Genomic DNA, 14,195 nt, shown 5'->3' on the forward strand with positions numbered 1-14,195 from the left:
GACAGAGTGTATATTTATGTGTGTTGGCCATTACTAGCAGATTTAAGCTTTGTTTTGTATTAACGGCAGAGTGTATACTTATGTGTGTTGACTATTTTTGTCTTGGATATGTTATGCAACAGTTGCTGTTTCTTTTTTTTTAACATCACCGTGTGTACACATGTATGTGATTGTTGAATATGTTGTTTTGACTGTTATGTCTTGACTGTTACGCTAAGTTGTATATTGTATATGATTAGAAATGTGGACAATATGTACTTTATCTTTATGGACCCTATGTACTCCAAGAGCTAAGGAGTAGCCGGCGCCTTATTTGTGCGCCAACATCTCCTTACATCATGTCAATAAAAAAAAAAAAAAAAAAAAATGTGTGCAGTGTCTGTGGCACCACCAAGACGACTGTGCCACTTTTTATGAAGCATGCCGCACTGCACAAAAACGTGCATGCATTCTGCATCAAGTGCCCAATGCAACAGTGCAGAAAAGTGTTCCGCAAAATAGGATCTCTGTATTCACATTTATATCGTGAGCACAATACATCAAAAGATCCACAAAGTGAAACTTGTATCTCTGTGACAATCGAGTCATGTGAACTTGCCTGTAACGTTGACTCGTGCATTCAGCATTGCAAGGACTATAAGGCACTTGTAACGCACTTAAAGTGTCATATAATTCAAGGCACAGAGGTGAAGTGTCCGTTTTTGGCATGCAACAAAGTATACAGGAACAAATCATCATTTTCTTCACACATTTCGCGTTACCACGGCAATTGCCTTCTCTCAGTACCACATTACCAGGACCATATTTCCCGACGTACTCATCCACTGAATGTCCGTACAGTTGGAGCAGTTTCTCGTGACGCTTTTGATACCGGCGAAACATCATGTCTTGATACGGCAAACCTTGCGGATGCTCAAGGTGCATCAAGTTGTCATGCTCCACCTGATGATGGAGTTCAGGAAAGTGATGACTGTGTTAGCGATGCTTTTGCTCACTTATATCTCCGACTTTTGTCTGAGCGCCACGTGCCCTCCTCTACTGTCCAGATAATTGCAGAAGCTGTGCGAGACATCCAGAGTGCCAATATATTGGCCATTACTTCTCTTTTGCGACAAAGACTCAGAGAACGCTGCGTAGACAGCGACTTGATTGAGAATGTAATAAAGGAAGTAAATGAAGCAGACATCATTTTGAAGCTGCACAGAGACCCCGATGGACTTTATCGCACGGATCACAGCCGTGCCCTGCATTTTAAAAAACGATTCAATTATGTTGAACCTATTGCTATGTTGCTTGGGAAAAACAGAACAGGTAAAAATGCGGTGTTTCACTATGTACCAATACTTGAAACAATTGAAGCCATGATGGAAACTGATTATATAATGACACAACTTGAGAACCCGTTGCCCGCAGCAGAAGGTGTATTGAAAGACTTCACCGACGGCAAGGCATTTAGAAAAAATCTATTTTACCAAAGCCATCCTCAGGCGCTCAAGCTCTTGCTTTTCCAGGATGCATTTGAAGTTGTGAACCCAATTGGTTCAGCAAAAAATAAACACAAGCTGTTAGCAGTGTATTTAATGCTTCGCAATCTGTACCCGTGGAGTAGGTATTCACCTGAAGCAATCAAACTTTGCATACTCTGCAACGATAAGGACTTTTTATGCTTTGGTCAAGAAAAAGTTTTCGGACCTTTAATTGATGACCTAAAGAAACTAGAAGCTGGAGAGTACATTACCGCGAGAGGCACCCCCCTACTTGGAACAGTCGTTGCCATTCTTGGTGACAACCTTGGTAGCCATGGAATTGGTGGATTTGTTGAAAACTTCAGCTCAGCAAGTCATATATGTAGGTTCTGCTTGGCTGAAAGGACAGAGCTTTTTTCCTCGGATGCGCTATCCGGTGTGTGTGAGATCAGAACACCTTGTAATTACAATGAAGCTGTTCTTAGCTTGCAAAATGATTCCTCAGTAAGTGCTCTACAGGGCGTGAAATTCAATTCGTGCTTCAATGAACTGAAATATTTCCACGTTTGCACCCCTGGTCTTCCGCCTTGCTTAGCACATGATCTGTTTGAGGGTGTTGTATCTTTTGACCTCCCAGTATACATCCATTTTTTGGTAAAAACTCTGAAGTGGATATCTATTGATGAACTTAATAAGCGCATATGTCACTTCCCTTTTAAATACGGGGATCAGGCCGACAGACCGTGTGAAGTGCACATGACAAAAAAACTCGGTGGTCACGCAGTCCAAAATTGGAATATGCTCCGCTTTTTGCCCCTTTTTTTTGTTTGGATGTATCCAGTCTGCAGATGATAAAGTCTGGCAGCAAGTTTTATTGCTTTCTGAAATAGTGCAGCTGGTTACGGCACCGGCAATCACAACAGCCATGGTTACTGAGGCTTAAAGATCTGATAGAAGACTATGTGACAAATCGACAAGTTCTTTTTCCACACATCCCCTTAAAACCAAAACATCACTACCTCCTCCACTACCCATATTTGATCATGCAATTTGGACCCTTGACTAAGATGTGGACACTACGATGTGAAAGCAAACACAGTTATTTCCGAAAAACTGCACGTGCTTGTCAGAATTTCAAAAACTTGACAGCTACACTTTCCAGCCGCCATGAACTTTTTCAAGCCTACAAAACCGCGAGGAGCAAGTGTGATGACCTCTACAATGCCTTCACATTAGAGGTAGAGCTCTGTGCTCCTGAAGTGCAAGTAACCATTCGTGGAGCTCTTTCTGATTGCGAATCAATTTTAGCTGCACACCAAGCAACAATTCGCGGAACCTTGTACAAAAAAGAGATGATAGTTCCAATGTATTGGAATGACGGCACAACAGTGTTCGGGGAAATATTGTTAATCATTCTGAAGAACAAAGAATTTTTTTTCGTGATGAAAACTGTTCAGACTTCGTACGATGCCGGAATGCACTTGTTTACTGTTGAAAGCAATGATGGTCCCGTTAAATGCATGAGATGCGACGATCTTATAGACCACGTTCCGCTATTTAAGTACAAGCTCGCGCATGCTAGGTACCTTATGGTTGTGCTGAAGCATGCGTTACTGGACATTGTTTAATTTTGTTCCCAGGCTGCAGTCATGGAATTGGAGACCCTAATTTCGGAGACAGTACCGTGGCTTGGAAGTGAGACGGTGAGGATGACTGTAGAAAAGCTACAGGCATGCGGTGTTCAAACCAAGGAGCACCTGTCGTATATACACGAAGAGGACTTGGCGTTCCTGAACCCAGTTACACGAAGGATGCTTATCGAAAAGTTTCATTCTGTGGGCACTGCTCCACCGGCGCAACCTGTTCCGCCAACGGCAACAGAAGCTGTAGCAGCGCGGGCTCCATTGAGTGAAAATATTACTGTGCCATGGGGTTCTTTTCCAAATGAACTCGTGAAGGCTTGTGAAGAAGGTGCAAGGCCAAGAAAGTGTGATTTAAATGAAATGGTACGAATCGTCAGCAACAAAGTGTTAGAGGTCACGAGGAATCCAGGCAGAAAAGTGCTGAGAGCTGTTGCCAGTGAAATTGTTACTCGCTATCCCAAAACTTTTCAAGATGAACTTAACGGAACTGTGATCGCAAGTGGACTTGAAACATTACTCTGGAAACTTGAAAATTGCATAAACAACAAAAAGCGAGTTCCTTCTCTAAGTCTGTCGCTACGAAACAGCGAGGACGAAGATGCGAATGTAAAGAAACGAAAAGTCCAGAAGGATTCATATGGTTGTGTGTCTTGGCAGCCCGATTTGCCTGCAGGTGAAACGCGCGAGTGCCAGCAAAAGAAAAAAGAAGCATTGCTATCCGAGTTCAGACTTGTCGCCAAGAACAAGGAGCTGGTGACGCGGCTTATGTTAGAGACTTATCCTTCTCAACGTGAACTGATCAACAAATCTACGAATATTCTTGATGTGAAGCGCCACTGGCCTTTTTTGTTTGAGAAGCATCACCTGAGCTCGCACATGAACACTCTGCTAGGATATGATGTTTCGAAGACGTTTGAAGAGAAGCTTGTTATTGTCGGCCAACACATATTTCGATATGCTCATACCCAAGTGAAGAACGCTAGAGTGAAAGCATGTCTCAAAGACATCGCCAATGCGAAGGCAACAAGAAAGTCCGCAGCCGTTGAATACGAAGCTGCTCCTCTGCTGCTCCTGGCGCTGCTTGATGAAGATGACGAGTACTTCTTCAGGACAGTTGAGGTAGGCACATAATCATGTTCTCCTGTCATGTCCTTTGTCCAAAAGTGTGTTTGGGCCCTTTTACCGACAGTAGAAGTTTGGAAGTTTGCTTCACGAGCTTCGTATTCTTAAACCGAATAGATTTAAATTACATGGCAATGGATGAGCGCTTTTGTTTGTTGTGGTGTCTGCTTACAGAAAGTACTTTGAGCATTACAATAACAACTGTAGGTTTGTGTTGCTTAGTATTCTACACATATATGGTAGGCTGCTTATGTGATATCCTTTTTTTAAAGCAATGTTAAGTTTATTGTTGAATTATGAGTAATAAAATGGTGAGGCCCGACTTTTGCAGACTTATAAAATCAAGTAAGCCATCGGGAAATTTTTGTTTTTAACTTTCGTGAAACTGCCCATAAACTTATGATTGTGTGAAAGTTTTATATGATAGAAATTCTATCATAGAATTTCTATCATATAAAAGGGGAAAAAGCGCTCATTGGATGTTGAGCAACAATTTTCGTGGGCGATTCTTTAGTTTTTTTAAGCATATGCATTTATTTGTGCGCTCTTCGAGTGTTGCCCAAAATTATTACGGCTAAATAACCGGCAGGTGCAGCGCACTGCGGTGCAAGATCAGACTAATTGGTGTTCCACGATGTCAAGTCTTAGCGGGAATTAGCGAATGTGCATAGAAAGATTTTGCACTAGTGTTCACAATGATACATCATACTAACTTGACACGGATGTTATAGTGCCTTAAGGTGGTGCTGCATCTCAAGGTCCCAGAATGGAAGTGGCCTGCTCCTCAGATATTTCGCTGCTTGAATTTACCTTTTCTTATTGAGAGCATTTATTGATTTTCATTCAATACCACAACTAGAATGTGTGCTGTTCAATAAAAATATTCTAACATTTTATTTACCTTCATATGCTTTTTCCAGCTCCTGGGTACAGCAGTTTTAATGCCTACTCATCGTACAATTAACTTTTTAACTTTATTATTGCAGGAAAATGCAAGTGAAGATGACGTCGGAGATGTGCCGTGCTCCCCCTTCATCATTGCCAAAGGTATTTCTATGGATACTTGCAATATATTGTTGAATATTTCTAAACAGGAAATATTGTGTTCCAGGAGGAAGCTTTCTGACTGCCGGGGCCTTTACCATATGCATTGATACCCATGCTGTGATAGAAGCTACCACACCGTGTGAGGCATTCAAGCTGATGTTCTTCACTCACTTCGCCTTTAATATAGTGTACCGCAAGGAGGTCAGCCTTACCCTGGAGTTCACACAAAGGTGAAATTTATTGTGATTTCTCTGACTTTTTCAAGGAGATTCATGCAAATAACGTTGACCAAGCAACATTAAGAAAGTACAAAAGTAGAGACGGCAATTTCCAAGATACTACGCCCCCATTTGGCTAAGCCAAAGAGGGATTCTGATGGAGTGAATGGCCAATTGGAAATGTCAAGCTTAAGTGAAAAAAAGTCTACGGGAAATCTAAGTGATCATAATAGTTTTTAATTAATGAGGATACTACACGGAACGGTTGACGTGCGAAGTATTAGTAATCACTCACTGTTTGATGAGTATTTCGAAGAGAGCACGAGCCAGTATGAATTTTTTCATTAATTTATATAAGAGCTAGCCCTTCTTGTTTTGCAGTCCTACTGCTGGAGCAATGTGTATGGCATGACTAGTTAGTATACCATAATAATGTGCAGAAAGATAAAAAAAACAGACCTTTGACTATAGCGCTGTCAAACGAGAATTCCTAATAATTAAAACGGGCACAGATTGCGTTCAGCGACACGTCTATCAATTTATTTGGTAGCGAGACACGACCTTTTCATATACCTTTTTGATTGCAATCAGAACGTATTTACGCATGCGCTTTACAATGAGTATGTTATTTCGCCGCTTGTCTGGGGCAATCCAATAAAGCCCGTTATATGAATAGCGCCCAGTGGTGTCCCGTCATCCACTTTGTCCGTGTCTAGCCACGGTATATAATGGCTTTAGTGTAATTTTCTGGAAATCTAAATTGTGAAGCCAACAGTGCCTATCATGCAGTCATGCGTGTGCAGTAAATACATACCTGTACAGTAAATGCTCGTTAATTCGACCCCCATTAATTCGAAAAATTGGATACTTCCGACGTGTTCTCTGATCTTGGCAAGCACATGTATTGTTTTGACATCGTTGTATTGTTTAATGTCATGGTAGCTTTGTTTTGACGTTGAGCTATGCGCACGCAATGTCACAAAGCTCACCTTCAGCGGCGCTTCGCAAGTTGACATAAAACTCAATTGCTACTTGATGGACGAGCAATGAGTTGGCCACTTTTGCGGCGCAAAAATTAACGTCACGTGCGCTTGGTGGTGTTGCTGATGGCGGTACGTAATTAGGGGTGGGTTGAGAACACGTTTCGGCTCAACCCTTTCAGGCCCAGTGACTCCAGTTGGAATCGTCAATTTTGTAAGTCAATCAGGAACTACCTGGTAAAAGTAATGGGGTTTTCTTTCTCGAGAACTCATATTTAGCATCTCCCTTGATTTTACTGCCAACCTGGTGCACACAGAAAAGTGAGGTCATGTTATCTTTTTTTAAATAAAAGAGCCAAGTCCACTTTAACTACAACTCAGGAAAACGCAGTTTTTTGCTACTGACAATATGGTCAGGCCTGCTCCAAAATTTTTTGCCAGCGTGCTGATTACACCAGATTACCTCAAATCTATTATCATCATCAGCCTGTCTACGCCCACTGCAGGGCAAAGGCCTCTCCCATGTTCCGCCAATCAACCCGGTCCTGTGCTTTCTGCTGCCACGTTATACCTACAAACCTCTTAATCTCATCTACCCACCTAATTTTCTGTCTCCCCCTCACGCGTTTGCCATCTCTTGGAATCCAGTCAGTTACCCTTAATGACCACCGGTCATCCTGCCGACGTGCTACATGCGCGGCCCATATCCATTTATTCTTGATTTCAACTATGATATGCTTAGGCCCCATTTGTTCCCTGACCCACTCTGCTCTCTTCCAGTCTCTTAAGGTTACACCCATCATCCCACTATCGCCGGTATTCAGGAGTACAATTCGGATTTGGCTTTTATAGATTGGAACATTTCAGTTGGGCTTGAATTAGCTCGTAAAAGAAGCCTAAATCAGAGCGAACGAACTACATAGGAATATTTAGCAACAAAATTATCACCATCCTGGTGCTTCCGTCGATGCCGTTCTTTGTTGCGTGGTCGTAATGGCGATAACTGTACTTGTAGTGCGAGTGGTCCTTCCAGGCAAACGGAGCATCATTCTGGACTGTCGCCAGCGTTTTCTGGTTCTTGGCATCTATTGTTTCAGCTCTTCTTCTTAGCTCGTGTTATTCCGCGTCGTTTCGTATGACTTCCTTTTTAAGGAATAGATTGGTGCCCAACACCTTCATTTCAGTTGTCTTCTGTTTCAAATATACCTTGTTGGCGCGAAAGAAGGACAGGATACTGTAGCGCAAAACTCGAAAAGAAACCCAAAGGCAGAAAGAACTAGGAAAGTCAGCCTTCTAAGCTTTATATTCGAGTCTTTCCCTACAACATTATGTCCATCACTAAATACCAACTCGCCCAAGACAAAACTAATTGTAGTACGAAAGCACGATAGAAAAGAGACTAGCACACAAATCAAACAGATTGGATGCGTCCACGTTGGTTGTTTTGATAACGATTGTTGACACAGCGCTGGTTTAATTGGTCTGGCTTAGTTTGATTCAAACTGATGCAGGATTTGGCTAATTCTTTATTCGAAACTGCCTTTTTAAGTGCACCTTACAATGAGGCATTGCCCCATTTTGATTAAAATTGTTTTGAAAGTGAAATATACTTACGCACGCTTTACCCTCCTGTGAAATTTAGCCCAGTTTCGGTTTCTTGATTTGGCTCTTTTAGAAAAAAAACGCCGCATTTATCTTAGTATGTATCGCAAATGTGAATTTTGATAATTGGGTATTATGCTATCCCATAGAAATAATTTTTGAAGTAAGAAATTAAAACTAATGGATATATTACGAAATAGCAATTACATTGTGAATAATTTGGCTAGTAATTGCTTTTGATTGCAAAGTGCGAGCAGAGATTTTTTTGTCCATTTTTTTGGACTGCCATGATCATGGGCACCTAAAATTGTGAAAAACAGCTTTCTTACGCTGCAAGTAAATAATTTGGACCTGAAAAGGGAATGCACGGGGTCTTGAATCGCGGAAAAATTGTGCATGCCCCGAATGACAATAATTACGTCTTTTACACAACTCTTATGCAAGATAGGCACTGGATTTGCGTATTAATCAAGAAAATGAAAGTGCATCGATGTAATAGCCACTTGTTTTTTTCTTTTTGATACTCTCCATAATTCGGCATTCCGTTATTTGGGATTTTTTTACGGCCACGTGAAATCTAAACTAACAAGCTTTGACTATATATATATATATATATATATATATATATATATATATATATATATATATATATATATATATATATATATATATATATATATGTGTCTGTGTGTGTGTGTGTGTGTCTGTGTGTATTGTTCTATGAAACCTTGTTCCGTGAAGAGCATTATTTCGTTTCAGTCGTTACACTGCAATAACTGACATTGTATGAACCATAATGTATTTTCTAGAAATTAACTATCATCTGGATCATGAGGTTATTTTTTTTCACTGATTGCACACAGCAGACCTTAAAGAGGCAATGTGAGGGTTTCTTGAGCATTTTAACCACATATTCACTGTTGTTCTCAGTGTGCTTAATTAAGTTCAGCATTGTCAAGCAGCAGCCTGATGCATATAAAAACCATCATTATTCGCTTTTAGGGCAATCGCAGCACTCAACCCAGACCGAGGGAGCAAGGTCCAAAAGTCAAGGAAGCAGCACTGCCTCACACCAAAAGTGGCGAACTTAATCAATGCTCTACGAGACTACGAATTTTAAATGTTTGACCGGAAATTTTTCATTGTCATCATGCATATAGATGTGTGTGTATCCATTTCTAAAAGCCAGTTTGAATCTACAGTGACAAGTTGTATGCTGTTTTCATAATTTCAGCTGCTTATTTACTTGCGGCATTTTCTGTGATTAAATAAAGGTTCGTTTCTTTTATTATGAAAGGAGAATCCACTGAAACGTGTCTGTTTTTATTGCGTTATTTACTAGGGTGATGGAAGCACTTCGCGGGTGTAGTTCGAAGAACTTTAGGATGTCCGCCGTGGTAGTACAGTGGCTACTGCGCTCGGCAGCTGACCCGGAATCCGCGGGTTCCATTCGTGCCGCGGCGTTCGCAGGCCCATGTACTGTGCGATGCCAGTGCACGTTAAAGAACACCAGATGGTCGAAGTGTCCGAAGCCCTCCACTACGGTGTGCCTCATAATCATATTGTGGTTTTGGCACGCAAAATCGCAAATATTATTATTAAGAAATCTGGAATGTATGTGGATTATGGAAACGCAATATATTGGTATTCTTGCCATTGCATTTGGCTAAGCAAAACCATTCTTGCATGTCGCTTTTACAAGTGACACAACTACATTTTAGTACCGAGGAAAGTTTTTGTAAGACAATATATAGGCTAATCTTTATGCACAAGAATTCCATTAACGAAAAAAAAGGCACCAATTAAATAACAGGAAAGCAATAACAGAAAATATATAGTCTTTCTGACTCTATATTCAAACATTGACTCATACATAACGTTTCTGTAAACGAAAATATAGACTAGTAGCGAAATAACAGGAAAATGAGAACAGAAAACAGAGTTTTTTCCGTGACTGAAAACTAAAACATGTTTATATACATGAAATTTCTGTATAGTAAAGCAGAAAATAACAGTGAAATAACCGAAACAAGAAAAACAGAAAACAGAGCTGTTTTCTGTAAAGCAAAACAGAAAATTGTGTTTATCCAGAAAATTTCTGTCAAAGTTCTGTAAAGCTAAAACGAAAAAATATGTTAAAACACAGAAAACTTCAAAACAAAAAACATAGCTTTACAGAAATTCTGTGGCAAGAGAGCTGCCAGAGAATTTCTGTTTTTTTTCACAAAATATTTTTTACAGTGTAACATGACGATGATTCGAACGCCAGGGGTGACATTTCATTACGTCCAGGAAGAAAAAAATAGAATTTCGGTATTCAATTGTAACGCGAGGGTCGACTTTAGGTTGCAGAAATCTAGAAAAACAAAAACTCGGGTTACATTCGAGTTAAACGGTATTATACGTCACTGTCACGTGCACAGCTCTAGACCGGTTAAAATCCATGACCGCTAGAAAAACCGTGTTGTCTACGCATGTTTCATTGCTGATCACACACTGCATGTCAAACTCGGAACCACCACGAAGTCAACTACCACTAGGTTCCTCGAAGGCCTTTTTTTTTAAGTATCAGGCTTAGACGACGGCCGATCGCAAGTTTGCAAGCGGTCTGCAGACGATGGCGAGTCGGCGTCGTTTAAAGCACGAGACCTGCGACATGTTTGTATTTCCGCTAACACCACTGATCTCCACTTTACACGGCCTTTTTACATTTATTTCACGTTTCACCGTCAGCTTCAAAAAAAGTTTTTTTAAGACTGCGATGCGAGCATTTAGTGGGCACATGCAAGCCGTTAAAAACACCGTAAAGGAAAGCGTGTAGCGGAACAGCTTCTGTAATATAGTACTAGAGTTGTAACTACAGATTACGTAAATGTGATATACTCGCTCAAAACAGCTGTCACTCAATGGGCCGAATTCTCTCAGTGCTGCCTGAGGCACTAATTTTATTTCAAAGCGGGCGCACAACAAGCACACTGCATACACCGCCGAGCTTGCTAGCGCAATTTTAACACACTTCCGAGTAAGTTTACGTCGTACGGTGCTTGACACTTCGCCGAAAGGTGACAACAGCTGTCTCTGCGAAAAAACAGCTTCTTCCACGTCACAGACATACTTCGCAATGGACAGCTTCCGCCTTTCGACAGCACACTCTCGCGAAGGTACCCGTCCGCACATACCACATCACTGAAACAGCAGCGGAAATAATCGGTGGCATCGCCGCTCGCCAGCTGCGCCACAGTGCAGCGAAGTGTCCCGATCTTCGCTTGTTTTGCGCGTTCCAAAGTACCTACGAAACGACGCACATCGAGCAAAAGGCCGCGGTAGCGTCGAATGACGTTCAGCATGCGTTTGAACGTGCGACGAGGTATGTGAGGGCACGTTGAAACGTGCCGTCGTACGCCTCGCGGCGGCTTTCTATACTAGATGTTTCTCAGCTAGCTCGCCAGGGCGGCGCCGCTTGCACATTTCAGACGCGCCACCTGGCCAGCGCTGGCTACCCATTGTGTGTTTTTTAACACCGGAGCTGCTTAAGCTTGGCGGGAAATCGTTGTCCTCCTGCATTAACTCGTTGAGCGAGGAGGAGCCACGTAATAGAGGGGGAGACCAGCCTAGCTATGCGAAAGCACGCGAAGCCACGGAAGGAGCATAGTATAGCACGGGGGTGGGAAATGGAAATTAGGGTGAGCATGAGCGAACGTGAATGTGAGGGGGAAGGATAGGAGGAGGGAGAGACGGTAAAGCATGGGCATAACCTTGTATGGCATAGTGTAGCGAGGGGTGGGAAGGAATGTGAGGGGGAGGGAAGAGAGAGAGGATGAGGAGAGAGATTACAGGATGGAATAGCCTTGTATAGTATAGTGTAGCAAGGGGTCGAACAGGTAAGTTTAGATCATCACCATAAGGTACGCGTCATTAGCTGCCTGCACTAACACTTTCTATCACTCCTTTGTCCCACGCACGTCCAGCGACTGGAACCACCTTCCCTCCGACATCGTTTCCATTTCAAATCATGACTTGTTTTCTTCCACCGTACAAAATACCTACTTGATGACGCGTGGAAGTTCGTATTGTATATATGTTTTTTTTACTTTATTTGTTCTGTATTTCTTATTGTACCTACATACGCATTAAGTGTATTAGCCTAACATCGTATGTTCATATGTATTGTAATTGTATTATTTTGATGTTACTAGTTTGATTTGTTTATAATTTGTTATTTCATGTAACCACTCCCCTCTGTAAAGCTTTGGCGATGAGGGTAAAATAGTGAATGAAATGAAAGGAAAGGGTGAGGGAAAGGGAAAGAAGGAGGGGAAGGCCACCAGCCCCGCTACGTTCTCTTTCGCACCACAAGTTCATAGCCCCCCCCCCCCCTCCGCCCCAATGTTTTTTTTTACTGCACGAATGCTTTCGCAATATACGCAATCATCACAGAAAAACACATGATCGAAATGCCTGCTTACCCGACCATCGTTTCGCTCTTTTCTTATTAGTGCTACTTGTTTTCTGCACAAAATCGGTTTTTGAGGGCACGCTGTTCTCTTTGTCCTATACACCTATAATTTGAAGTTACGTTGACAGTCCCAAAGTGGGAGCGGTCAGCGTCAACCCGGGATTGACCTTCAGTTTCTCATAGCATGCCATACGATATATTCTTCATTTTAGTTTAGTGGCACCACTATCTGCGCTACCTTTTCCAGCTTCAAAACCACCGATGTTATTCCACTTTGAGATAGATTCGAAGAATATATTGTAATAAACAAAGAAATATTGTCCCTCTCTACCACTATGAATCGATCTGCATCGTGGAGGCATCCGCGCTCTTATTTGTGTTCCTTTCGGAAGGTGGCTGCGGCATTCAGGACCGGTCGACAGTTTGATAAGGATTCGATCGGTAGGCGCTGTTTACGGAAAGCGACAATACGCTTCGGTTGTGCGTCCCTAGACGAAAGAGGTTGGCGTCGGGAAACAGGGAATCTATTTCAATATTATACACTGACGTTTCTGTAGCTTTAACTTTATTTTCAACGAAGTCAGTTTGTGGTTGTTTGTAGCATGCACCGAGATTTCAGCCTGGTTGCTATAGCCCCGTGCAGCGCCTTACAGTACTCTCTCGTTTAATGATCCAGCCTTATCTTTATTGTATTTTTTTTTTCAAAAACGGCCAGCAGACACCATTCATGACCACATTATAACCCAAGCGCACGACAAATCTTATGTACATTCAGAAGAGCTTGGGTACTTATGTACATCTTTGTAAGAATACTCTAAAAGAAAGAAGAGCAAGGGTCCATTGAAAATAAAAGAAGAAAACTTCCAAGGCACGAAAGTACTTGGCATGTGTGGTTACTCGACTTGGGACAGGACATTTAACACTAATGCAGGCAGGGTGGAAGCGCAAATAGCACGCAACTGCGATATCGTAAGGCAATGGCCGTGAGTATCTCAAATATAAATTTCAATTCTTTTTACCGATTTTTGGATTGGCAATACTCAGTGACAAATCGTATGGCCACCTTTTGGTCTTCGCATTTAGATATGGAAAAAAAATCAATGGCACAAATAAAAACACTTCATATGGGCGTGTTTTGCGACATTTCATTTTTTTTTAAATCGGGCAATGTTAGAGGCACAGGGGAATCAGAAGTACTGGCGAAGGACGCTAAAATGAAGAGTAAAATGTATAGGTAGAAAATGCGGTCCTTTTTTTTTTATTCAGACGCCATTCATTGTGCGTAGAATGCCAAGTAAGTGCAAAGCGGATGTGCATTTCTCATTAAAATAAAAAGAATGGAGAGTTTAACATGCAAAACACCATGACCTGAGAATGAGCACTCTGAAGTATTTTAACATGTGGGGTTCTCTAACATGCAACTAAGTCTAAGTAAACGACCGCTTGTACACTTCGCTTCATTGTAATGTTGTTGCCTCGGCCATGACCCGAGACGCCACCTTAGGTTTCTGCAATGCTATGTCATATCGACTGGAGTTACCGCGACATGCACCCGTCACAGTCACAACAAAGAGACAACGTAAATGACTCACTCATTATGACCAATCCGTATGGCGCACCTTGGGACCTTGCTTATTCACAGACCTCTAAATTCGGGTCCA

At 41.8% G+C, this 14,195-nt stretch overlaps 1 protein-coding gene across 1 annotated transcript; it reads left to right on the forward strand.

Annotated features, from left to right (window-relative positions):
• Positions 1-2,282: 2,282 nt before the first annotated feature.
• Positions 2,283-9,307, forward strand: LOC119377122 (uncharacterized). The gene is made up of 4 exons (XM_037646720.2): positions 2,283-4,228; positions 5,218-5,278; positions 5,343-5,508; positions 9,081-9,307. Exons 1-4 carry the CDS (start codon positions 3,116-3,118, stop codon positions 9,196-9,198), a joined length of 1,458 nt encoding a protein of 485 aa, XP_037502648.1. The 5' UTR covers positions 2,283-3,115; the 3' UTR covers positions 9,199-9,307.
• The last annotated feature ends 4,888 nt before the right edge of the window (positions 9,308-14,195 follow it).

The sequence above is a fragment of the Rhipicephalus sanguineus genome, unplaced genomic scaffold (assembly GCF_013339695.2).
Source record: "Rhipicephalus sanguineus isolate Rsan-2018 unplaced genomic scaffold, BIME_Rsan_1.4 Seq3558, whole genome shotgun sequence".
NCBI lineage: Eukaryota > Metazoa > Arthropoda > Arachnida > Ixodida > Ixodidae > Rhipicephalus > Rhipicephalus sanguineus.